This window comes from Lethenteron reissneri, chromosome 28 (assembly GCF_015708825.2).
Source record: "Lethenteron reissneri isolate LAM-NWPU_2019-01 chromosome 28, ASM1570882v1, whole genome shotgun sequence".
In the NCBI taxonomy this organism is placed as follows: Eukaryota; Metazoa; Chordata; class Hyperoartia; order Petromyzontiformes; family Petromyzontidae; genus Lethenteron; species Lethenteron reissneri.
In genome coordinates this window covers 9909118-9935820 of record NC_083806.1, presented here as the reverse complement: position 1 = coordinate 9935820, position 26703 = coordinate 9909118, and the positions used below count along the sequence as shown (strand labels likewise).

Genomic DNA, 26703 nt, shown 5'->3' with positions numbered 1-26703 from the left:
TAGTGCTGGTACCCTTACAAAGACAGAGTGGGCTACCGGTTAGTTAAACAGGGCAGCATGTGCATACTGCAGAACTCCTGAGCAGTTGACGCTCGGTAAATTAAATTACAACGGTTAATGGAGCATCTTCTCGGGGAGATATGTCCTTGCCTATCATTGTTTTTGACATCTCAGTTACTTCTCAGCAGTCTGTAGAACCCTGTGTGTTCTAGGAACATGTGCAGTAACTTGGTGGAAAAAACTATAACTGGCAGACATTATGTAGTCAGGATGGAAGATGGTAGCCTTCATGCGGCCCACTCTGCTTCGTGAAAAATCACAACTAATGTCATCAACCCGGTGCCCAAACATCGATAAACGATCTGCCCGTGACCAGAGTAACAACTTAAGTCTCATCTTCTTGGTTCTTTCGGTAAAGTCACGTAGAAGGGAAATAATAAAATAATAAAATAAAACATAATAAAATAATTCTCACGACGTTTCGGCCACAACGCAAGCAGCCGTCCTCAGGTGAAGAACAGGTCTGTCGGAAAGACAGCGTCAGAACTGTTCTTCACCTGAGGACGGCTGCTTGCATTGTGGCCGAAACGTCGTGAGAATTATTTTATTGTTTCATTTTTATTATTTTATTACTTCCCTTCTACGTGACTTTACCGAAAGAACCAAGAAGACGAATCCCTGCAGTCACGAAAGCTTTAAATCGAAACTTAAGTCTCATTATGCGGCACATATTAAAGCCGTGTAGTCATAATCGTCAGTTTGTGACTCCCCTGTTTCAAATAAGAAGTCACCTCAATGTATGTATGTTCAACTTTTTTCTTGCCGTACATAGCCAACCGTGCTAATCGAAGCTATCTTCTAGAAGATAACCTTTCAATGGCAATGCAATTGACAAATTGTATTTGCAGCTCCCATCCTCACTCCCACATGCACTTTGATTGGTGCGTTTAATCATTTTGTTTCCTCCCTTAACTGTTATACTGTCTCTGCAAGAGCAGTTTGTGTTTCATATGCCATTTGTCTATTTTTTTACGTGTGCATGGGCAGCTAAATGTGCCACATTTTCACAAGTACGTACAGCATGCCCAGAGCATAGGAAACCTCCATTTGCATGTGGCAATACCGTTACCCCAGGATCATATGAGTCGACGGAACATATTTAAAAACGACTTTAGAACGCACAAACTGTTTTTCAGTCATATTTGTGATGAATAAAACTTGAACGTTTTGAGAGCTCCAATAAAATGTTACATCAAATCATTGCCGTCATTTCATGCTCAATTGCTTCACATTGAGAATCATGAATCTACATTTTAGCGGAGGCAAAAAAAAATATTGCCAGAAAGTCATCTCTCCCAGTGTTATGTCATAACATTTCCAAAGGTCAGAAGCTATTGTAAGACGTGCACTTGTGAAATGTGGCTTGTTCTAACATATTCACCAATTACTGTTGGTACAGGCTACAGTGTTTGCAGAAGGCAACACGTCACATTGGGAAAAAAAAGCGCGTAACATCTTCCGTCTGGGATGTTGCCGTGATGTGATGGTTAGCGCACTGGACTGGCAGTCCAAAGGTCACCGGTTTGACCTCCCGTGTGACAGTTGCGACAATAAGACCGTTTCTTCTCCCTGCCTCTGTCCGACCCCTACCCTCTCCCCCAGTAGTGACACGAGTGAGAGATTGCAGGGCTGCACCTTAATCCGTTTTACCCTTCAATAGGACCCCCATAACACAACGATAATATGGCACTCCTCCCTGCTACGTGGGATTTCAAGCCCAACAAATATGATTATGTACTGTGTACACAAATTCGTCTTTCAAGTTATTTGTTTTACCACTGTTTAACACGTAGGCTTTCTGGCGAATTGCCCGATGATGCTGGATGCAATTACCAGCGAAACGTCGTACTCAAATTGTAAATGTTGTGGCTTCAACACACCGGTGGGCTAAAGCAGTGAACTATTTGTCGTTTGTCAACGTGACACTTTTTTACTGATTGGCCGTGTCGGGTGGTGGAGGGTTACGACACATTTATAAATAACGCGATCTAAACCCAAAAACGTTGATTATGAATTGTTTTACCACGTCAGAACTCAAATTACCAGCATAGTGTCATTAACACGAGTGACCTGGGGCATTCGCCTGCCAGTAGGGGGGCAATGATTGCTATGTATAGTCCCCATTGAGTTATTTTCTGCTCATTTTCAAATGTGGACATAGCGGACCCTAACATCAGCAGACAATGGGCTAACTCTTGTGAATGACTTAGGAGATTACCGTAAACACCAACGTCATCACCTCCCCTCTTAACTCTGCCCTCTCTAGCCAAAGAGGGTGGTGGTCACCGAGTGATCTTTTTTAAGTTACTCAATAGCTACTATGAGGTAACGATATCTATTTCAAAACTGCTTATCATAAAACAATTGAAAAATAAAATTTCCATCACGCCCCATGGTGTTAGGTGCAGTCTTCAAACTTTATTAACTCTATCTCTCTGGCTTATTTATGTGTGTGCTATGAAGAAGGCTGCATTGCCTGAAACGTGACCAAATATGTTTCTTTTAAGGCAGCGTTATCGACAATTTCGTTGAGTTACTTTTTGTTAATTGTGCTCGTGCAACTTCGCCAATGCAGCAGCGTCACCACGTAATTTGTTTCATTTAAACACGTTTTACTGTAGTCATTGGTTAGGCTAGACATTTAAAATTATAAGCTGTTATTTTTGCACTCCATTTACCACGTTGTTTTAATGCTAACGCGGTCAGACATTTACACCGAAGCGAGTGATGGAAATTGTGCGTTTTCAGTTTCATTTATTTGGTATAGCCCTGTGGGCCATTCGGCTCTTGAATCGGGTGCAACCGCAACAAACAAAAACATGAACAAGAAAACATCTTAAAGTGACTATGCGCGTGATGACATACCTTGTTCTGGGGTCAGCCTGGAACTAAGCTTGCAGCACAATTCAAGAAGTGAGTCCAAGGGCTGGAGTCTGTAAATTGTTTGGCTCGGCCAGACAAGTCTCTTGGAATGGATGCCATAATAGATCTATCTCAATTCACACACCAAAAACAAATTAGAACCCAGGCAAATTTGGATAGGTGACAATGCTTGCTTGGAATTTTTCTGAGATGCATGGAAGAGGAACCCATGGATCAGGAAAAAAAACACAAATCAGAAGCATAATTTTGATAATTAAGAAAATTAAAAGGGCTTGAGGAAAACACAATGATCGATGTGATGGGTCTATGGACTATACTGGTGATAGGGGCACCACGGTCACAAGATGTTAACTACTTCGCCTGGTATACAGGACGTCGTGGGTTCGATCCCCACCCTGACGTCTATATATTTGGAGTTTGCATGTTTACCCCGTGGTCATATGGATTTTTATACGGGTCCTCCGGTTTTCCCCTCCACATTTAGAAACATGCATTTCAAGTATTTGGCTGCTATAAATGTCCACGGTTATGATAAGCCACTTCGTTGAGCTTTCATTTGTGGCCAGGGCGCTTCTGAAAAAGAACGACATGGCTCAGTGGGCCTTACCTGTTGAAATAAAAAATAGTTTACTTTTTCGTGGAGGAATGGCAGCCTAAAGAGATACGCTTTGAAGAGGATGACCAGCACAGAGATGGAGCGATTAGATCAGTGTGTGTGTGTGTGACAATGGCTGTTTGGGTAGACCTGGCTTTTAAAGAGCACAGCAGAATGCCAATCTTTAACCAGAGCCATGTGTGTAGTGCCCCCTGGTGATACAAGATAATGATGTCATAAGGGGCCGTCCATAAATGACGTCACGCGATTTTGGACGATTTTTGACACCCACAGCCTCGTCACGTGGCGTCACAAAAAGTCAGGCCCCCCCTCAAATATGACGTCACAAAGCTCTGCCCCACCCCCCCCCCCAAAATAAAACATGCTTCAAATCGCTTTAAACTATTATCATTGTAGTGCGTATTTAATGTGGAGCTGCTGCACTCTGATGTTGTAGGAGAAAACATTTATTAAAAAGTCTATTTAATTAAGTAGAACGTGTTGTCTATATTTATTTAAAGTTGCGCATTTTGATGTGACGTCGCGTTTCTCAAACCCCCCCTCGTCACACATCGTCACAAATGTCTGACCCCCCCCAGGTGCGTGACGTCATTTATGGACGGCCCCTAAAGATCTGTTCAGTCGGAAGAACAGTCCAATACTAAGGTAGTGTATCATATATTTAAAAGTAGTGTATTGCATCTTGTAAAATAAGACTTTCCAGGCAGAAAGGTACGCTGACATTCAGCATGTACTCAAAACTGTGTCACCAACACGAGAATCAACCTAAGAGTATTACTCTTAGGTTTTTTCGGTAAAGTCACGTAGGTAAAATAATAACAATAAAATAAAATAAATTGAAATAACTCAATTAAATCACGACGTTTCGGAGGCAACACAAGTCCCCGTCTTCAGATGGGACCGTCACAGCTAAATTTACTGTATCAAGTGTATGCACATACAATAATAAGTTCCGTGTCTCAAATTAACTCTGAAACTTTCCAATATCGTCCACATTGTACTCATCGATTAATATGCAAATCAGCATCACATTCGACTCGAGGTCATAGAAATCTCGTGTTTCATTGAGGCGTTCGATTCATCCTTAGAAGGGGAAACAAGTAAACCCGTAAAAACAAAGTTTTTCACTATAAATCCTTTATATGCGTGGCGGCTAAAGTCCTCTCGTCCTCTGGCTTGAGATGGCTGCCACCTATGGGTCAGATGATTGTTTGCCACCATTAAGCAATTGGTAATTAAATATTTAATTTGTTTTCCCTAAACAGTGTAAAATTTTGGAATTTTTTTTCACGAAAACTAATTGTCACACACAACGAGTCTGTGTGGAAAATGTCAGCTCGATTGGATCACGGGAAGTGGGTTAAAAAACGAGCGAAAGATTTGCACGGTCCTAAGCAAGCAAGCGAACTTAATATAAAGGATTTAAAAATATATTCGCCTGCGGAGGACGCGGGGATCGATCCCGCGACCTTTGGCATGGGAAGCGAGGGCGCTACCAACTGCGCTACTCCGCCACGGCCTGTGGAGGGGTTACGCTCTGGGCTCTTACACTGTGACGTTCAGCCAAAGCCATGAATGCGTTCTATTTGAATATATGTAAAATAAAATTTTTTTGCCTAAAAAGTGTAAAATTTTGGGAATTTTTTTTCACGAACATTAATTGTCTGGCACAACGAGTCTGTGTGGAAAATGTCAGCTCGATTGGATCACGGGAAGTGGGATTAAAAAAACGACCGAAAGATTTGCACGGTCGTAAGCAAGCAAGCACGCAAGCAAGCACGCACGCACGCAAGCAAGCGAACTTAATATAAAGGATTTAAAACAATAAAATATACAGCAGGCGACGTTTCGGACAATAGCCCTTGTTCATAACACACATTTGTTGAGGCCATGTTTTTTTTTAATCTAGAAAATTTTAAACAAAAATCCCTCTGAGTTGGCAAGGTCGAAGTCTGGCGCTTGAACCCTAAGGATCTCACACGTGAACCCTAAGGATCTCACACGTGAACCCTAAGGATCTCACACGTGAACCCTAAGGATCTCACGTGAACCCTAAGGATCTCACGTGAAGCCTAAGGATCTCACGCACGTGAGGCCTGAGGGGGTGGGGCTTGAAGGGGGTGGGGCCTGAGGGGGGAGGGGCCTGAGGGGGTGGGGCCTGAGGGGGCGGGGCCTGAGGGGGCGGGGGTGGGGCCTGAGGGGGAGGGGTGGTGCCTGAGGGGGAGGGGGCGGAGCCTGAGGGGGAGGGGGTGGAGCCTGAGGGGGTGGAGCCTGAGGGGGAGGGGGCGGGGCGAGTCGCTTCCGGGTCGCCCCCCCCGCTGTATTTGGTTCACGCGCGCGGCAGTCGCGAGCAACTTTTTTTGGCGGGGACCTGCAAACAACTTAGTCATCGTCATCATTGTTGTAGTTGTTGTTGTCGTCGTTGTAGTTGTTGTAGTCGTTGTTGTAGTCGTAGTTGTAGGCGGATCGCCCCTCTCTCTCGCGGCTTTCGTCGACCGTCTCCGCGGATTCCGTCGACCGCGTTGCGTGAGGAGACGGCGAGGAGGAGGAGGAGGTGGTGAGGGGAATTCGCCGGCATTCGACGATGTCGGGCGTCGACGCGAGCTGGTGAGGAATCTCCGTGGGCGAGTCCCGGAATCTTTATTTCGAGACTCGCAGGAATCCGATGAGCTGTGAAGCTCTTCCCGCCGCCGTCACAGAGGTGTCCAGTATGGGCGGGTCGGCAAGTTGCAGCAGCAAACATTGCAGAATAAGACAACAACAACAAACGATAGGAGGGCAAAATAGATTTTAAGAAATGCTATGAAAGTTACTAAATATACATGCTGTAATGCGTTAATTATTAAAGTGTGGTTTATCAGCATTGGGCAAGTATCTTATTGGTTCTTTCGGTAAAGTCACGTATAAAATAATAAAAAGAAAATATATTATAAAAATAAAAAATTGTATTTTTATTATTTAATTATTTCCCTTCTACGTGACTTTACCGAAAGAACCAAGAAGATGAATCCCTGCAGTCACGAAAGCTTTAAATCGAAATTGGGCAAGTAGTCCCCGTAATAGAATGCCACATTAACATTGAAGAGTCGCCAACACGGGTCATGATGTAATTGTCGCGGGCGACTTGCCGTGCGAGTGCTGTTGCTGTTCAATCGATTGATCTTTATTTTAAGGTGCCGATATCGCCCTCATCGATAAAGTAGTGTCGGCATCTGTGCACATTGGCAGCAGAACGGGAACGGTGCGACAGGAATGACAACGACGATAATGATAACCCCATCGCTACCTCGGCGACTAGCACCGACTGAACGAATAGCGTTAAACAATACATCAACAAGTAAAGAGACGGGTTTTTATATTAAGTTTTGGATGTCATGGGAAGAAGGCACGTCTTGAGTAGGCGTGTCTTAAGATACATCGGACGCGTTTCGGATGCCGGGTGGCAGTTCAGAAGAAAAAAAAAACTGGAGAAATCCGGTGAGCTGTAAAGCGCTGTTCTACAGATGTCCAGTCGTAGTTGGGTGTTGTAGCAAGCGGGTTTGGTTGGTAGTGATCGGTTGCGATGTCAGACGAAGAGACGAGAAGGACAGAACAAGGGACGTAGAGACACTGACACTGTCAGACAATAATAAAAAATTAAATATAACTAAATTCTCACGACGTTTCGGCCACAACACAAGCAGCCGTCCTCAGGTGAAAAAAACAGCTGTAAACTCTGACTTTAACATAGTCACTTCCGTGACCAGTTACATGCTAATTCCTCACATGAACATCATGCTAATCTCCCAGTTGCATGCTAATTTCTGACTTTAACATCCTGCTAATTCTCTCACATTAACACAGCTTATTCAATGCTAAATTATTCTTACTCTTAGGTTTTTTTCGGTAAAGTCACGTAGGTAAAAATAAATAATAATAATAATAATAATTGAAATAAAATCTTATATTTATATTATTTAAAAAAAAATAATTATAGAAAGAAAATCTATTATTTCTATTATTTTTATTATTTATTTTTACCTACGTGACTTTGCCAGGAAAAACAACCTAAGAGTATGAATCCTTGCAGTCACGAAAGCTTAAAATTTATAACTAAATTATTCGGGTCGCCAGATGTGTGTAGCGCAGTGCGTAAACCACTGCAGAGACACAGAGACGGACAGAGACAGGACAACACTGCCACAGACGGACAATGACACTGAAACAGACAGTCACCCTGACAGATAAACACAAATATAAAGAGCTCCTGTGTTGCCTTGAAAAGGCTGTTTGGGAAAGTTGAGTGATAGATGGATGGATAGAAAAAAACTGTCGTGACATATCTCGTAAAACTGCATAAAACAATTTAGTCGAAGGCCTTTGACCAGTGACCTTAACAGCTATGATCAATCCACTGCTGGATGAAGGCCTCCCCAAACCATCGCTATCTTATGGCCCTGAGATGCAAAAATCTATCACGTGCCTCTTTCACCAGCAACTTAATTAGACAATAATACCAAATATGTGTATCCAATCATTTGGGAGCATTAATTCAAACCTATTTTTGAGCGAATAATTGATTTTACAGCAGTCGTTTTGTCTCATACTTATTATAAAAAACTATGAAATCGTACACCATTTAATAGAACGAATTGCGTTAGACAAGCGAGCTCGAGCCAAAATGTAATTATTACTGTGAAAAAAAAGAGGTGAAATTGGCCCTTTGTTGAAGGAATGTGGTGGTCTGCGTTGTCAAGCCATTGCGACCCATGACAGATGTCCACCAATGTGTGCCGAACTAGCAGAGACATGTGGGCTCACGTGGTCCTTGAGAAGAAGTACGCTCTGAACTGAACATCTCAATTAGCTTTAGATGCTCGGGTAAACAGTGCAATACTTAAAGCAAGAAATACTTGCACAGATACATTTAACAACAATGGAGAAACAAAGATTTGGCTGTGAAGATGTCTAAATATCTTTAGCTGTTCGACTAATAATTAAACACTGGTAAATCCGCCCTCTACAAAACCTACATTTTGCAAGAGTATTTCAACTGTGACTGATGTAACTGTTTATTTCCCACTAATTTGCGTAGATCTCACGTTTATAGATTAACAAAACAAATCTAAATGGGTTTCTCCCCTGGTTAAAATATGACATTTTCCACAGCTAAATTACGGGAATTTTTTTTATACTTGACTTCATGTTATGCCCCTTTATAGGGTTGTGAATGAGCACCTCAACTAAGTGTGTTGTCATTCCGTATTATTATTGGGGTGGATCTTTGGCATAGTGGGTAACTCACTCGGTTCTAAGTGTGGAGCTGAGCTTTTGTTAAACACTGATGATGCTGGATGTAATCTCCAGTGAAAGTTCGTATTTTGTCAGAATTGTGCTTGATTTTTAACATTCCTCCTCTGGTTTTGCTAATAAACCCAGTCGATGAGCATATTTGCCCACGTGACTTGATTTGATTGGCTCTGTTGGGTGGTGGAGGATTATAGTTTAAAACATTGACATCATAACTACGCGATCCAACCCAAAATACACTAATTATTAATCACTACTCTATGAACCTGGCGATGTGAGTTTTGTCACGACTGACATCGGTGGAGAGCATCTGAACTGGTCCTGCCCCCCCCCCCTCCTTCAACCTGCACTAACCAGAGTGGTAGAGTATGATCAAACAACCCTTGTGAAAAATATGGCATGGGGAGGCCTTCATCCAGCAGTGGATCGACAATGGGCTGCAAGTGTAAGTAATACAGGGGTCTGTCGCTGGACACACTCGCCACCATGCTCAAGGCAGTCAAAATATTCACGTCTGCACGTGTAGGTATGTGCAATCATGTGCGCAACACACCACGTAGATTGGCTGTGACTAATTGACGATTTAATATGCATTCGAAATTATGATTGGCTTGTCATGAGTGTGCGAGACGCCTACTGCTGTGATGTAGCAGCCGAGAATAATGTGTGCAAGCTTCACATGTTTGTGCGTCAATGGACACCCCTCCCTCCACCTTTACCTCCATTCCTCCCCCTGTCCCCAGGTGTCGGTATTTTTTTGTGTATGACACATCACAGGTGACGGGGGAAGATGACAGCACTGATAAAGGCATCCGCTATTTTTACCCGCCCGAGGTTGGTGTGCCACCGGAAACATTGCACAGTGAAAGCATATTGGCTATTGTGTAATTGCTGCCCTCTCAGATTGTTGATGGGATTGGCTGCGTCGCTCAGATTGTAAGAACACTTAGCTTGGCACCACCAGAAATATTGGGTTTAAATCCAGGCCGCTGCCCGTAATTTATACCGGGTTCTCAAATGCAGCAAGTCGATGGTTTCAGCCCAGTCGCCAAGTGCCTGTTTCATTTTTTTTATCACATTCAACTTGGTTTTGCACTTTAAAGGTTACATTCTAGCTCTGAGAATGAAGAATATTGGTCATGCAACAAACGTTGCTGTGTGGGGAAGTGCAGTCCATTAGTGTGACTAAGAGGCCACTTTAACAAAGATCGCAGACGCTTTTATGTGATGTATGCTTTCACAGACTTTTGTCTAACATTGAGGACGCACTGCTCTGTGAGACTTTCAAATTGATCGTTCTCATGACATGATGCACACATGTGCTCGACTTGGGGGGGAAAGTCAAAATATTTAAAGTAATGGAAGGTTGCCTTGTTTGCTTTTACTTTCACCGATATAATGTAATATAATGTAAAAAAAACGTGACCTCTTGTACGTGCAATGTTTTTGTTTTAACGCCCTTCATCTACTGCGCGCATCCGGTGCGGTAGATGCTGCTTCTTAAACCTTTTTAGACTGATAGATGTTGTTTACCATTTTTGCTTGTGGGCCTGTGACCGAATAACTGAGAATGGAGCCAATCCTGCTGTCAGACTTGGGAAGCAGTCTTGAGCCTGGATAATGATTGGATTGGTGTCTACCATGCACAAAGCAGGTGGTGTACACATTGTGTGCAGTAGAGGGCAGTGCAGCAAAATCCATCCTGCATCAGCCCACACACTGACCATTAAGGTGAAGTATGGTCAATTATACCTCATGGCATTAGGGAGGCCCTTGCCTAGCAGTGAATAAAAAATGGCCTTTACATTTGCACGTCTGATTAGCGTGGTTGACTATATACAGTGAGAAAGAAGTCCCACATACATGTAGATGTAACTCGCTGCTGTACACACCTTTGTTGGACTTGCGAGTCATGTTGCCATGTTTCTATTATGTTCTGCACCCCTGATATTGTAGTCTCGTGTATATGATGATGCTTTATCTTAGCCTGTTTCTTTTATTTGATGGGACATCTCATAGGCTGGACAGGACTTGGCCATGTTCAGTTCAGTGAACCTGTGCGGAGCCCTCCTTGGTCACATTCACGCCAGGTTAATAACGCACACGTATGTAACAATCCGTTGAGCCACCGGTGCCGGATTTTGCAGACGGACGAGGACGAACAGCGCTTGCTGTGCAGTCAGTTCCCAGGCGTGGCGCGGTGTGTCGCCGAAATAACCTGCCGCCCTCCGTTCATGCTGCACCTTCGTCACGTCAAGTTTGCGCTGCGCACTCAAGGCCCCTTCTTTCTGGTGAGCACTAAGCCATCGGAGTGCGATCCACTCCCTCGGAAATGCCTTCACAACGGCTGCAACGTGACATGTCATCACATGAACACCACTGGAAATGAAAAAAACCCTTGTGATGCAATTATCAAGAGCTCTGTTACAGTGTTGTAATGTTAAAGCTGTGCAGTGTTAAAATTGCTACTATGTAAAACAAAACTTTTGATGTAACTACAGCCATTTGTATGAAATGGCCAGTACGCTAACCGCTGCAGTCCCCTAATGTAATTATTTGCTAAAGTGTGTCATCTAAAGTAAAGAACACATTCTTTCCATATTTTAGCCGTGTTCTCTCCCCGTGTTCAAGACCTGACTCAAAAACCTCCATTTTCTCCTGTCGTTAATTGCTTCTTACTGTCGTTCTATTTTTTATTCGTAAATTTTTGTAACGCCACATCTGTTAGTCCTCGAGTTATTTGAAATGTATTGCTTCAAAATGGCTTAAGATGTTCATGAATTGCGGTGCTGTATATATTTAGATAGTAAGTTAAAGGGATGTGATGCATTTACCAAATTGGAGTAAGATTGTGTAGAGAGAAAAAAAAAGATTTTTTTAATGGTGCAATCCACACAATAATAAAGAATATTAATTTGGGGTAGCCAAGTAGAGGTAACTGGTGGACATCGATGCACACATTGTTTAATGGGTGTATGTCAGTGTGCTGCAGATCTTGTACATGTTCCATTCTAGCAGTGGCAACTACTTACGGAGTTTTACATGTAAATAAGTTTTGTCTATATTCTTTGGGTCTTTCGGTAAAGTCACGTAGATATCCTGCAGTCACGAAAGCTTGAAGTCAAGTTTATGTTCTGTGCACAAAGTTAGAGACCAAGTTAAAAACGAAGAAAATATCAAGGCAATGGTGCACATCAACCAGAGACCTTTGTGATTGCGTTTTTAAAGTTCTTGGTGGATTCAAATGTCACTCAAGGCATTTGTATCCGTATGGTGGTGTAATAGCCAAAACACGAGCACATGTGGGATCACAGCTTGTGAGAAGCAACTTTGAAATGGGACGAATGTTCTTTCCGCACCGTTGATGGAAGGATTATTCAAATTACATGGTTCAACAGTGCATTTTTCAGTGACATTTTTGGGATATTTTTCACTTTCCAATATTCATCCCAGTAGGGCACAGACAGGTTCGAAAGGACCGTGGATGCATGGGAAATGGGATTTTTGAGTATAATCGCTCTTCGCAGAAATATGACGTTCTCAGAGCTGACATACGATATGGAAAAAATTATGAGCGGTGATATATTTACAGACGTATTTAAATTCATAAACCCTTCCTTTAATATTTAAGTCTGTAACGTTTCAGTGATTCCCTGTAAAATAGAGTCTTGCTCTTCATAGTCATTGAATAATATATAATTTACAAATTATTAAATATATCTGTCAATCAGATGTTATAAAAGGCAAATTAATGTTTAATGCCATTATCAAGCATTAAGATATTATCAAAGGATGTTTGGTTCAGTGTAAACTGACACTCTCCTTTTAAGATCGGACAAACGAAGGCGTAAAAAAATATATTGCAATTGCCAACACCCATTTTCAAAGATGGAGCAGCTTCACTAATATAAAATGAAGAAAGTAGCAAAATGCAGATCACAGGAAGAATCATACAAGGAGCTATTCTATCACAGTGTCACTCATACATTGGAGAAATGAAGTACTCACCATTCAGTTGATGATGTGGTTATTTCAACAACCAGTGGCAATGAAATTATTTAAGAACTGTAGGATTCCTGACAAGTGGGACCAAAGATAAACATGAGCAAAACAAAAGTCGTGTACAAACCCGGCTACTCGAGTTTGATTCTCGCTCACTGCCAACACCAGTGACAATTATCTAAACCGGTCATGGACTTCCTCTAGGTCTGTGTGTATCTTGTGCATTGTGTAAACATCGCCGCAAGGAAGACAAAGACGGCCGGGCTCGGTGCTGGCCACCCACCCCCCTCGAGTGCCGTGCCGCCCTCGGAGGAGCTCGCGAACATTGCTTTCCCCAAAAGTCTGTTGAGGCTATAACAGGGGATCTTTGTCTTGGGGGGCAGGCTCTGGGCTGCATAACATCCTTGCCGGATGGCTGCTGCCGCCACATGTTGGATCGACTGCTGGTGCTGTTCACGTGCTACCGTGGCCCGCTGAGGCTTGCGTACCAGGTGCTGCCACCCACAACGCATGCTGCTTCCACTATTAACTTTCTCATGTGACTTAGTTGTGTTTGCTCCAATTTCTCTTTGCTTTATTGCTGTGCTTTATATTATTGGTTTTGCGTTTGTCACTTTGCTGAACCCCAATCTCACTATTGGATTTGAAATGTTCGTGTTCTCTTGGGTTCTCCTCTAGCTAAACAAAATTAACTTCAAACCAAATTTTTGGTTATGCGTATTCTTGCTGAAACAAATTCTCCTATACATAAGACCTACTTTAGTCAGAGGTCTGACACAAACCTCAGTTAATTTTGTTTAACCAGTGAGAAACTTAAGAGACCAGGATAGTCTAATATGCAATTGTCACCTGGGTCACCAATATGACAAAGTGACAGTTGTATGATACATGCAGCATGAAAAACGTGGATCAGTGTTTCCCGCAAAGTGTCACAGTTATTTGTGGTTACCTTGTGGAGCTGCGGTGGTGAGACGTTAACTACCTCGCTTGGTATACAGGAGGTTGTGGGTTGGATCCCAACCCTGACACGTGTATATTTGGAGTTTGCATGTTTACCTCGTGGTCGTGTGGATTTTTCTTCGGGTTCTCCGGTTTTCCCTCCACATTTCGAAACATGCGAGTATTTTGTTGCTATTAATTTCCACATGATAAGCCACTTCGTTGAGCTCTAATTTGGGGCCAGATCGCTTCTGAAAAAGAGCTGTATAGCTCTTAAGTGGGCCTTACCTGGTCAAATAAAATATAGTTTTTAGTTTTAAACATATGCACATGGAAAGAAACATTAACCTGTGTGGCCTGTTAACCGATGGACTTGGTGTTACTTTCTTTTTGGTGGGGTCTTTTATTTTACTGCTTACTTTACAAACCATGGAAGATGCGGATACTTGATGCACAAAAGGAAAATAAAAAAAAAAACATCTCTGGTGTGTGACTGATCACCCAGAACAGACCAAAGCACATACAACGATTCAATGCCCATTTCACAAACACGAAGAAGGCATCATCACAGCGATACACTCCGCTACTACTCCTGATGCAATTATCTTGTTCTATATCAACATCGGCCATTCAAAGAAGAATACTACAGGAAATTATTACCTGTCGCCATCTGTTTTAACTCGAACGTTACGAGACCTCGGTTTGTTCAAGTAGGCTATTGTTGGCGTTTACAATTGTTCACTGAAAACCCTGGTAGTGCATTGTAAAAACACACCAATATCTGTCTCCGCATAACAGCCTGAGCAATCTGGTCTGTCAGGCAAGAATTCCTCATTCTGTGACCCACCGGTGGCAATTAGAATCCGTGCCCTCAAGGTCATCTTGACCAAAACGCCACCTTGTTTCTGCACCAGCCTTGAAAAGTGCTTGCCAGCAGTACTCGCCCTGACGGTCCGTAAACTTAAAAGTTGATCGTTTCCTTTGTTCGTGTGTGTATTTGTAGTTCTGTGCTTAGGTGTGTGCTTTTGTGCCCTTGTGTGTATTTGTGGGGAGCAGGGTAGTGTAGCCATTCATGCGCTACTTTACGAAACCGGCGACCCAAGTTCATTTCCCGCTCATGGTCAACATTTGTTATGATTAACTGAACCGGTCCTCGGCCTCCTCTAGATCGACTCAGCTTTAAATTAGTGCCTGTGGAGACGAAGGGCATGGGGTTGGCACCACCCACCCCCTCGTGTGCCGTGCCAGCCTTCATAGGTACTCGCTAGCAGCACTTGCTCCAACAGTCTGTTGAAGGCTATATAGTGATTCTTTGTACACCTGAGCGACTGTCTCTCCATGTGCCTGTACGCACGTGTGTGTGTATATATATATCAAGATTACAAAGATCCCCCTTATAGCCTTGAACAGACTGTTGGGTCAAGTGCTGTTAGCGAGCACTTATGAAGGCCGGCTAGGTACACGAGGGGGTGGGCGGCCAGCACCATGCCCGACCACCTTTGTCTCACACCGCACCAGGTACCCATTTGAGGCTGAGTCGACCTAGGGGAGGCCCAGGACCGGTTCAGACAATCATCACTGGTGTTGGCCATGAGCGGGAATCGAACTCGGGGTCGCCATGTTCGTCGCGCAGTGCGCTAACCGCTACACTGCCGCTCCCCATATCAGCAGGGATCTGGACCTCCATGGCCCATCTGGGAGCCCTTCCTGGACCATGTGCAACGAGCAGTCAGATACCTGCCCGGGCTATTTTCCACCGTGCGCTACCTCAACAAGCGGGAGGTACGCTGACCGCACAAACCTCGCATGGATGAGGCAGCCACAAAGGAGCGAGTTCATTACCTTGGAGGGGGGAGGGGAAATATGCGTTCAAGTTTATTTTATTTGTTACACAGACGATCGTGTTTAAGCCAGTTGTGTGGATATTTTACGAGGTTGGTCCGTGGTGTGTGACCACAGCAACGACAAAACAAGGGCAAAAACCATCAATATTGCAAAGAACGAGTACAGGGTCCTTAAGAAATATTGCACAGGGCCTATTCACCACAAAGCATTGTGGGGCGTTGGGGGGGGGGGGCATGGGGCGATGAGGGAAAGAGGAGGGGCACCTGACGAGGTTGAAGGTGGAGGGCCCAGGCTCGAATAAGACAGAGGGAGGGAGGGGGGAGGGGAGGTAGAAAGGCTGGTGGAATGCCTGACGTTCCTGTGTGCACACGGTGGGAATGTTTGTGAGGGCAGGTGGACCCATTGCTGCTGCTGAAGGCAGCGCTTATCCTGCAGAGCTGCCAGCGCTGCCCCCACGTGTTGGCCGGCTGCATCCTGCACAACCTCACGTACGGCCGCTCGCACGCACTCGTACCGCCATGCAAGATGCACACCCACACGGGTACGTCCCTTGCGTACAGCTACGGGTCCCACGGTGCAACCGTGTGTAGCCATACAGCCACAGACGCGTAAATGGATTCGCAGCTGATGTACATAGCCAATCGTGCTAATTTAATAATATTTTACACTCCGAAAAGTGTTCCCCTTTCCTGCCCTAAAAGGCTGATTCATCGGCGCTGTCATGGGGTCCACGGCACTTTGGCTCGTAAACCACACTCGTCTCCCATTCGCTTTGACCTGCCTACTCTCATGTTGTGCATTGTTGCCTTTGGCACAAGTTACCCAGTGGCCACAACAATATATATTATTCAGAGGTGGCCGGGTGCCTGAATGGCCTGATAGCGTCAGAGTTGTGAGCCAGAAATGGTGTGATCCTGGTTTCGAATCCATTCGATCAACCCTGATTAAACTGGGCGGTCAAATATGGCAAATTGGTTTTGCGTTGTCATCAATGTCTGCACAAAAAATGATAGTTAAATAAGCTTTTAATGCTATTCGGAATATTCCAGCTCTGAAAATTACGCATTATAATTTGACTACAAACACTTTTTAAGGCAAATTAAAGGTGAGTGGATGGGGACTTAATTGAAGTGACTTCATAAGCGTTTTTGTGGCGTTACCTTGCATGGCCATTCACTGACACAGAGTGCAACACTGCCCTGTATGAGAGTTCCAAGTGGAATTTGTGTTTGTTTTATGACAACATGAGGTCGACGGCACAATTGGAAGATTTCGTGGAGAATACAAAGATGCTTGTAAAAAGACGAGAGCGTCGCTTTTCTCTCACCAAATATACACTTTGTTTCGTACCACTTTGGGTTATAATTTCTCCTTGAAAGTTGACAAACGACGTGTTATCACTGGCAGAGTGGTGAGCAGCCAGCTGACCCCTCAGGTGACGGCTCATCTCCTCGCTGCGCGGAACGTTCACCGTGCTCTGAAGGTGCTCTTCTTGATACTCACCGACGTTCAAACACACACACGAAGACCCCCTGTATAGCCCTAACAGACTTTTTAGCCAAGCGTTGTTAGCGAGTACCTTTGAAGGCCGCCATGGCACGCACACACAGACACAATTGTTTCGTCAATGTGTGCACACATGTTTGCTTCTACTCACCCTTATTGCCTCTTCCCGACATTTTCCTCTCTGCTTCCTCTTGTTCAGAACATCCTGTCTCGTTTCTCAGCTGCCCAGCAACCTTCACATGAAGGACGAGCTCTCCTCTGGAAGGGTCTTTCCTCTTGGTGTTGGTCTGAAAACCTCCTTTGATGGATAATTCAAAATTATCACGTGCATGCTGGACCTTCCCTATATTTTCACTCGCGTCAGAGTGGTATATTTTCTTTTTCAACAAGTATTTGATTTTGTTGGACCTCCACACATTTAGTCTTGATTTGAAGCTTTCGTGACTGCAGGAATCCATACTCTTTGGTTCTTTCGGTAGAGTGACTTTACCGAAACAACCAAAGAGTATCCACACGTTTAGGTTCGATGCGCACGGTGTAACATTTATGTAATGTGTGTGTTCATATGAGCTGCTTATTCCTTTATATCGCCTTCATAATGGATAACCCTTGCATTTCATAAGTCATTTGTATAACTTGTAGCTTTTTTGTTTGTTTATCTCAACAGGACCTTTCACAGTATTCAAGTAAGTTAAATTGTTGTTTCAAAACCTCACAGGGTTATTGAACATTTTTATGTGTTTGGTATAAGACACTGCCACACTATCGTCGTATTTTTTGTTCTGATTCCTTCATTGCTGTACTTGAGTTTTTTTATATTTTGTCATTCTGGTAACTCGGGTCACTCGTGGAAATGATCTATTGCTGGCCTCTTGAGTTCTCACATGGTTAAACAAAATAAACTTTAACCGTGGTCCACGCCACGACATTAAATACTTACAGAATACGTCGTACATATGAAGCGAATACAATCACAATGAAACATAACAAATATATATTGAGGCAAAATTAGTTTGGCATATTTCTACATTGGTCACTTGCATATACAAATGTCTTAGACAGTTGGGCTTGTTAAGACCAGTTGTATGGGGTTAAATAGGTCGATGCTTTTCCGAATTTAACACATTCTCAGTGTGCCAACAATGACCATGGTGACGAAATTGAGTCACATTTAACACAATTGTAAGCAGTGTCACTTTTACAAAATCTGGATTTTTCCTGGATGTGACACCACAACACCTACCTATACTGGTGTGCCTAAATTCAAATAATTTATCAATAAATGAAACCTTAATTGACATTTACTCACAGTGGGTGGGTGAAGACATTGCATCGAGTGTCCGCTGTTCGTTAAAACTCCTCCGGTGTTCTTTGCTATCCCCCCCTGTAGGTGGCGACACTGCCTTTGACCGGGAGGCGTCGGTCATCCCAGTCTACCTCTCCGACGAGGAGTTCTCGTCCCTGCACTGCCACTCTGCGAGACGACTAAACAGGTGCCGCCCCCCGCCCTCTAACATCGCGTTACTGTGCGTCTGACCGCCGTGGGTCATTGCGAGGGTGCGCCTCATCGCGCTTCACAGACAACCTACGTCAGCCTCTTTGAACCGACAAGGCAGTGTAGGTTTTTTATTGGGTGCAATTATGAACAAGAGCCATATTAGACATTAGTACATCTAATCGGCGTAATCATTGGTGACGACCTGACACCAGCAGTGGGTGGTTGGCTGTTGAAGGTTATTTTACACAGCCTGTGCTTGGTGTATCTTGTGGCCAGTTCAACCCAGAATGTGTTCGATCTCATCAGACCCCGGAAGCTTACGCGGCATTGAGCCTGGACAGTGCTTGGATGGGTGACCACCACGCACGGGCAGTTGTCACAGGCGTCTGCGATGCTGTGCCACGTTGTGTGAAGCAGACGACAGTGCAGCAAATCCTTTCCTCTGCTGTACTTCTATACTCCCACCCTTCACCTTGATATAGGGAAGGACCACAAAGCGAATTTGGAACCAGCTGACCACTGCTGCCTTTCCCCACTCGGCGAGCGAATTAATGCCGTTCGCTTTTTAAGTTGAAATTGTTATCGTCCATAAAGAGCCGTGGACATACACAAGCTGCGTTCACAATCCTAAACCAGCAGATGGAAACAAAGGGCTGGGAAGAGGAGACGCTGGGTGCTTGAATGGTAAAGGCCAATGTGTCCCAAGTCAGAAATATTTCATTTTCTTTCATATATGCATGTTTTTTTTGTATGTTGTAAGCCGGGCTGTTATGTCACCATCACTCTATTTGATAGTGCGCCTTTCACGGTTGTTCTCACAAAGTGCCATCTGCATTGTGGCCGTGGGCTTTGAAAGTACAGAGGTTCACGTCCCGCAACAAAATACCCTTTCGAATGTGGCATAAATGTAATAATATTTGTCAGCTGTCTGTCAACGATCGGACGATTCCTGCGTACGCTTAGGAAGTCATGCCCCAGTTTGCATTGACGTGGGGTGGTGGCGGGTGGGGTAGGGGTTGGGGGGGTAATGATCGTAAAATCCGCTATTTTTATTCAACAATACTCCCATCTCGAGATGCAATGAGTTTAGTTGGCGGGCAGTGACGGGCTCATTCCTGTTCTTTAGCAATTTAGAGGCAATGGCTGGTGGATCAGAAAAATTGTGAATCTCTAAAACATGTGAGGATGACCAGGAGTGGGGCGTAACATCGAGTGGTTTCATGCCCTCACTCGAAGACACTGGTGTTATCGCAACCACGTCAGAACATCAATAGGTCGGTGCACGCTTCATAAATTAAAAACTAAAGACAAGCCACAGTGCGATTGTGGCCTTGCAACCCAAACTATGGACCGTATCGTAACCCACGATAGTCTGCACTCCTTCAATGGAAGAATAGCAAAACTACATGAACTCTGTTCTAAATCTCTCTCGTGGGCAGTAGACCTCGCCATTGGCATTTAGCTCCTGGACATATTTGCCATGCGCAATAATCGAATAGACTGCTCTCACTTGTATGGAGGAGTGTTTGCATGGTGGTAGGTTTTCCCCTAGTATTCTTCCCATACACAATACACTGGTGAATGGGGTTGGCCAAATATGGATGGGACTGCCTCGGGGCTGAGTGATTCTTGGCATCTTTGTGCCATTTATTACAGTGGCATTTATCTAAGTTCTGTCCCACAGTGAGCGATTACCTACAAACACAGCCGCATTTGTGGCTGGTGAGATGACGATTTAATGTGTTATTGCGATTCAGGGTCACGGTTGGATGCAAATATCTATAATATTTATTTTGCAATGGAGTAAATAATAGCTCCTTTAGAAGGGTATGTATGTTGACATTATTTTGCACCATACATAGCCAACCGTATTAATCTGGATGACGTGGGCCCATTGTACACTATATATACACACAAAAGAAAAAACAACTTACATTTTTGCACGCATGATTCGATGTGTGTATTGTGAGCTTGAGAGTCTCCAAGTGGATGCATTGTTCCACCCACAATGAGCAGAGGGGACACTCACTCTGCACCACGCTTGAGAGACTGACTCTACCGCCATATTTCACAGCAGCTGTGCCTTCGTCTCAAACACGCTGATAAAATTACCACACCCATGGTTCCTGGTAGATTCTCCAGCCATCTCAGGAAGGTGGCTGTGGAAGTGTATTATTATTCAGATTGAAACAAAACAATAATTTTTTTTATAGTTGCGGAGAATGAGTAACAAATAAGCATGCAATACCCATCCACACATCTGTGCCTCTACATAGAATATAAAAGTATACTTAAACCACAAGGCCTTATGGGAGTGCATAATTTCAAGAAACATGACTGTTGATGACACTGTGTTAGAACCGGTTCCATAAAGTTTGCTGGTATCAAACCAATGCTGTGAGAAAATATGCACTCCCAGAAGGCCTTTGTGGTTGATGGGAAGTGTTAACAAATAATTGCATTTTTTTTTTCTCATGAGGGACAGATGAAGGAGATGCATTGCCTGCTTATTTATATTGAGTTATTAAGATTGGCACTGTGGCCTCTTGAGGGGCTGAGGCTCGGGTGTTCTTCATAAGCCGTCCCCGCTAATGAGTTTGGGCATCTCAGATTTGTGCGTGATGTTATTTATTTATTTTATCTTAAGTGGTCTGTGTGGACGGTAATGTGAAATGCCTTCGGTTCCCATTTCGCATGTAATTGGCTTGTACCGAGACACTAACAACTGCTTCCACGTTCTAACCGGGGGAAAATTAGGATACGTGAATTGTTCTCGTTTGGCAGTAAATGTATGCGCATACATATTTGTATTGTGCATGTGTGTGTGTGATGGGTCTATACGTGGTTCTACGTGCAAGGCTATCCATAGGAAGCTTAGGATGTGTGTTATTCTTATTGTTCCAGCAGCGATGTTGCATTGCTTGAGTTTATAGAAAGATAACGAGCATTATGATTGTCAGCAGTCAAACTGATTTCCAGCTCAATGGAGTGCTGGGCATTGCTCACGTCCTCTGTTTTTTACAGCCTTGAGCTGATGGTGGAAATTCTCACAATAATAATGACGGTAAACAATCGCACGGATAGTTATTATTTGGTGATGCTGTGATGGCAGTGGTGTGCAGTACATCGAACAAAAACGCAACACATTTGTCAATGACACTGGCCTTGAATTATGTTTTATGTGCTATGTAGAAGGTCCATGGGCCATAATGTCACCTATTGTATCTATTTTTTCTATTCTTTTCAGTTCGTATTATATGTGAGTGACGTTTTTCAGGTAATTTGTGCAAACTGCATCTCACAATGCTGCACAATATTCATATATTTCTTCCGAATTGACGAGTGTTTGTACGTGTAGGAAGAAACCAGGTATTAAAAAAAACACGTATGAGTGGGAAGCACTAACCCATTGCCCCATACACGGCGATGGGATGAAGCCGCTGAGTTAACCTCCCGCTGTGGTTTGAACTCGGGAACCATCGGATTGTGAGCCCAAGCGGTCTAATCACTGCGCCATCTGGCCAAATCGTCCTAAAAGTGGCAGAAGCTTCTGTCTCTGGGAAGCTCCCAAGTCACGGCATTAATAAGCACAGCTGCCAGGCAAGTCTTGCTTCAAATCGAGGCATCACTGCGCCTCTCCCACGGCTTGCTAAATCCTGCTCGCATCAGATAAGGCATTAAGCTGGATTGAGCAAGGACATTATGTGGGGGTTGTGGCCACAGAGCCAACAGGAAGTTACTCTGGGGTAGGGACTTCCTAACCACACGTTTCTAGTTGGAAAATTAAGGGAACATTCCACTTCGGTCATTGTACAGAACTGGCTGCAGTCCACTCACTTCCGCCATCGGTCATCGCAAAATTTCCAGTTTAACCAACCATCATGTTGAGCGCACTGTGAAAACACTGAACCCTTTTCCCATTCCGATGACGTACGTGTACGTCATCAATTTTTCTTCTGGAATCGGAAGAAATTGCGAAAAAAACTAAAATAACTTTTGTCGGTACGTCTTCAGGTCGGAAGACGTACCGAGGCTCCCACAAGGTCATGCGGAAGGGCGTGTGGCACAGTTTGGCGCCAGCTATCATAGAGTGTGGTCGTGTCGCTACAGTTTTCTTCGGCGAGTACAATGTCTTTAAAATCAGCGACGCTGTACCTCCCTAAATCAAATTAACACTAACTGCTTATGCGTTCCTAGATTCAGCGGTGAACGTAACCCATACCCTGCATCTTGCAGATGTCTCTGAATGTGAAAGGGTTAATTTGTATATAATTGGAGACAAATAACAAGTGTGCCAAGGTTGGGCGTGTGGTGCAATCAGGACCGGCGTTTTGGAAGCCCTCAATGGTGAAGCCAGGATTTTCAGGTAGAGGGGGGCAACTCTTCCAGCAATGAAAAAAGGAATTGTTAGTAAGGACTTGTCCCTTGCTTTTTATTCGACGCATGTGCAGCTATGGTGCAGCCATCGATCGAGGGTCGAATTCTAACCGTGTGTGATCGGCATCGCGCTCGCTGAAGGTGTTGATGCCTTCAGGGAAGTCGTGGACTGTAGACGCAACTGCGCACAATTCTGTGAGTCACTTATAACCGCTTTGCCGTTACTTATTGCCAATTATGGACTCAGACTACTGTCCTTATTGCCAATTATGGACTCAGACTAGAGTCCCTGGCACGTAATAATATGCTACACAGTGGCAGTGGCGGTCGCAAAATGCCGATTTATTACGAATAAACCCCAATGATCCGATCTAAATTAGGGATTTCGATCGGATCATTGGGGGGGGCACGTGCCACCCCACCCCTCACTGGCTCTGCCAGTGAAAGCCCTCCTGGGAAATACCATTCAATAGTTTGTTTGAATTTTCAAATGATGGCAGCTACACTGCAGGCTCAGTAGGGGGCTCTCTTCACCTCTGTCCTCAATAGCTCCTGTGCCCTCTTTTGCTCAAGCTCAAACAAAAACGGTACACGTTTCAATTTCAATTGATTGCTTTGCTTTGTAGGTGGTCATCGTATTTAAACTGAAACCGAGGTCCTCGTTATCTTGGTTGGCGATAAAAAAAAAATCCTGTAGCCCTTTTCGATTATAAGAAGCCTGATTGTTATCATTGTGTCACGAATGAAATGTTTTATTGCGGTCCAGTAAAATATCTGGCAGGTTCAAATTTCTCTTGCACAACTGAATTTTATTCATAAACATGCTCGTTTTGGGAGTGGGGCTTTCGCCTGTAAAAAAAAATGCATTCATCTTGGCAAGTGTTTACAGCATGAACCCATTCTTTTCAAAATAATGACAATGTGATAGAAAATTTTCTTTACGCTTGCACTGAGCCCATGGGTTATTTCCACACTTCGTCTGTCGCAGCGTTACTTGACACCTCAAGTGCAAATTCCAATTTTCATCATGGGCATCTTCGGAGGTAAACCGAGATTGGGCTGAGACCGTGGAACTCGCTACTTCAAGAATTGTCAGACCACAAGGGAAATGTTCAAGCCTTGTCCCACCGGAGTTCCAGAACCCAACATTTTACGGGTCTGTGCCGTCACAGGATAATTAGCCTCCTGAGCCACCCGCTGACAATTATGATTTTCTTTAATAAAATGTTAATTGGTATGATACATTTGGTCAACTTTATGAACTTTTTTTTCCGTTTAATGCTTAATACTTTTCGATTACAGTAATTTAATTCATCACGCCTTCACCTGAATGCCTGATTTCATTATACTGCTCAAATTATGTTTTTTCTTCTTTTCTGTGGCAGAGCACATGTAAGACATTTAAAAAAGAAAATAATTATTAAAATGGATGGCCCGAGGCCTGAAGCGTGGGCTGGCAGTGTCGAAGCAACGATGCGGGAAATCTGCTCGTTGCAGCGAAACGGTTTTGTGGTAATAGTCCTGAAATGTGTGGCAGATCACTTACTGTGGGGCGTGATTCGGAGGGGCCCATCACACCTTCGCGTGTACACGTCCACCCAATTAAGAATTCCATTCTGGATGCAACTCGCCGTGTGAGAGGCCCCAATATCCTGTGCGTGAGTTTGGGGAGCAGTGGCGCAGTGATTAGCACACACTGTAACAATCGCAACCACCTGGGTCCGTCTCCTGCTCCTGCACAATGGAAATGACGAGCGCAGTGTCTGAAGCTACCCTTGGCCTCTAACCATAATCTGACTTGGCTTTGAATGACTATCAGGCATGGTGTGTGATAGTCAGCGCAGGTGCTCGCTCGACAAAGCCTTGTTAAAGGAGATGGTTGGTGCTGTTTTGTGTCCGAGCACTTCCTTGTGATCTCAGCGACCCCAGGTTTTATTCCAGTGGAAATTGATATCTAAATGTGGCCCATGTCTCTCGCAAGTCGACTCCGGTATAAATTATGTACCGGATTAGCCATCTGCACTGTGGAGACGGAGGTATTTGTACGTGCACAGGGCTTGTCACACCACTCTGAGGGTGCTCCACCAGCATTCACCAGATTATCTACGACACCACTTGCCCCGGAATTCTCGCCACGCAATAATATAGAGCTCTGGCTTTGTGTATGTGTGTTTTCGTTTTCATGTAATATATTGTGTATGTGTGTGTGCGCACACTAATATATTGGGATCTATTACACACCACCATACTGCATATCCATAATTAGGCCATAGAGTATGCACATTATTAAACAGAATGTCATATAATGGAGCATATATTGCTTTTATATTATTGGGGGGCAATTTTAGGGGCAGAGGGTTGTCAGTGGTTGTTGCAACTTGAATATTATTTCTCCAATTGTCGTGACCAATTGTAACGGGTATGGGGTTTTTACAATTGTGTGTTCTGAGTCATGGATCTCCAGGGTATTTGCCCCTAAGCCTGCACGCTCGGTTGCGAGCGCTTCAACAATTCCGTTTACTATGTGCAAGTGTGTGTACGTGTGCGAATCCGTATATTCTGAATCCCATTGCACGAAGCGCTGTGGAACGGCGGTTGTTGCTCCATGCTACCATCCCAATCTCCCAGGTGTCATTTCAGGCAGAGCGCACACAAATGCAGTTTTATGTTGTTGTTTGAATATCGTCAGACCTCCAGGAGGTTTACTCAGCCTAAAATATCGGCGGCACACCCTGCGTGGCATCATCATCAGCGGTAACGAGAAAGGGCCACGAGTTATGCGTGGCGCGCGGCCCCATCGCGTGCCAACCATTCTATCTACATGTAAAATGATGTGTATGGGTGTATGTGCGAGTACTTGTCTACAAAGGCAGCCGGCCGTGGCGTTGACCACCCACCCCCTCGTGTGCCATGCCAGTCTTCATAGGTGCTCGCTATCAGCACTTGCCCCGAAAGTTTGTTTTGTCGATATGAGGGATCTTTGTCATGTTGTACACAGGAGGAGTGGTAGTGCAGTGGTTAGCGCACTGCGCTGCGAACCCCGGAGACACGAGTTCAACAGCCGCTCAAGAGCAATAAGAAGTGGCGAATATTTGAACCGGTCCTGGGCCTTCTTCGCCTCACTCAGCCTTAATTGAGTACTTGGTGCGCTCTGTAAACAATAGCATTGGGGAGACAAAAGGTGGCCCGGTTGTGGTTTTGGCCACTCCCAACCCCCACCCCCTTGTACACCAAGCAAGCCTTCATAGGTGCTCGCTTAACAGCAATTGCCTCAACAGTCTGGTAAAGGCTATACGGGGGATCCCTCTCTTTGTGCACAGCAGCTTATGTTGCGTACGTCTGTGCGTATGTTTGTGCGCGTGTGCTCCGCGTAGCGTTAGTGTAGTGGTTAGTGCCACTGTACTACTGACCCGGGCGACCCGAGTTCGATTCCCGCTCACGGTCAACACCAGTGACGATTATCTGAACCGGTCCTGGGTCTCCCCTAGGTCGACTCAGCCTCGAATGAGTACCTGGTGGGGTGTGGTAACGTCGCCACGAGGGAGGCAAAGGCGGCCGGGCGTGGGTGCTGGCCACCCACCCCCTCCATGTGCCGTGCCGTGCCGCCCTTCATAGGAGCTCCCTAACGGCACTTGCCCCAACAGTCCGTTGAGGCTACACGGGATGCCTTTGCTCCGCATAGCTCGGA

At 44.5% G+C, this 26703-nt stretch overlaps 1 protein-coding gene across 2 annotated transcripts in view; it reads left to right on the top strand.

Moving 5' to 3' along the window:
* The first annotated feature begins 5887 nt into the window (after positions 1-5887).
* Positions 5888-26703, top strand: part of HPS4 (HPS4 biogenesis of lysosomal organelles complex 3 subunit 2) — a 55746-nt gene continuing 34930 nt past the window's right edge. The window contains exons 1-9 of one of the 2 annotated variants that reach the window (XM_061562081.1): positions 5888-6166; positions 9592-9682; positions 10996-11139; positions 13234-13341; positions 15461-15571; positions 16028-16122; positions 17042-17117; positions 17808-17826; positions 18531-18633. In XM_061562081.1, the coding sequence (XP_061418065.1) occupies positions 6144-6166; positions 9592-9682; positions 10996-11139; positions 13234-13341; positions 15461-15571; positions 16028-16122; positions 17042-17117; positions 17808-17826; positions 18531-18633 (770 nt within the window). In that variant the 5' untranslated portion in view covers positions 5888-6143. Of the gene's footprint in view, positions 6167-9591; positions 9683-10995; positions 11140-13233; positions 13342-15457; positions 15572-16027; positions 16123-17041; positions 17118-17807; positions 17827-18530; positions 18634-26703 lie in introns of both variants that reach the window. The other variant, XM_061562080.1, reaches the window with a different exon arrangement.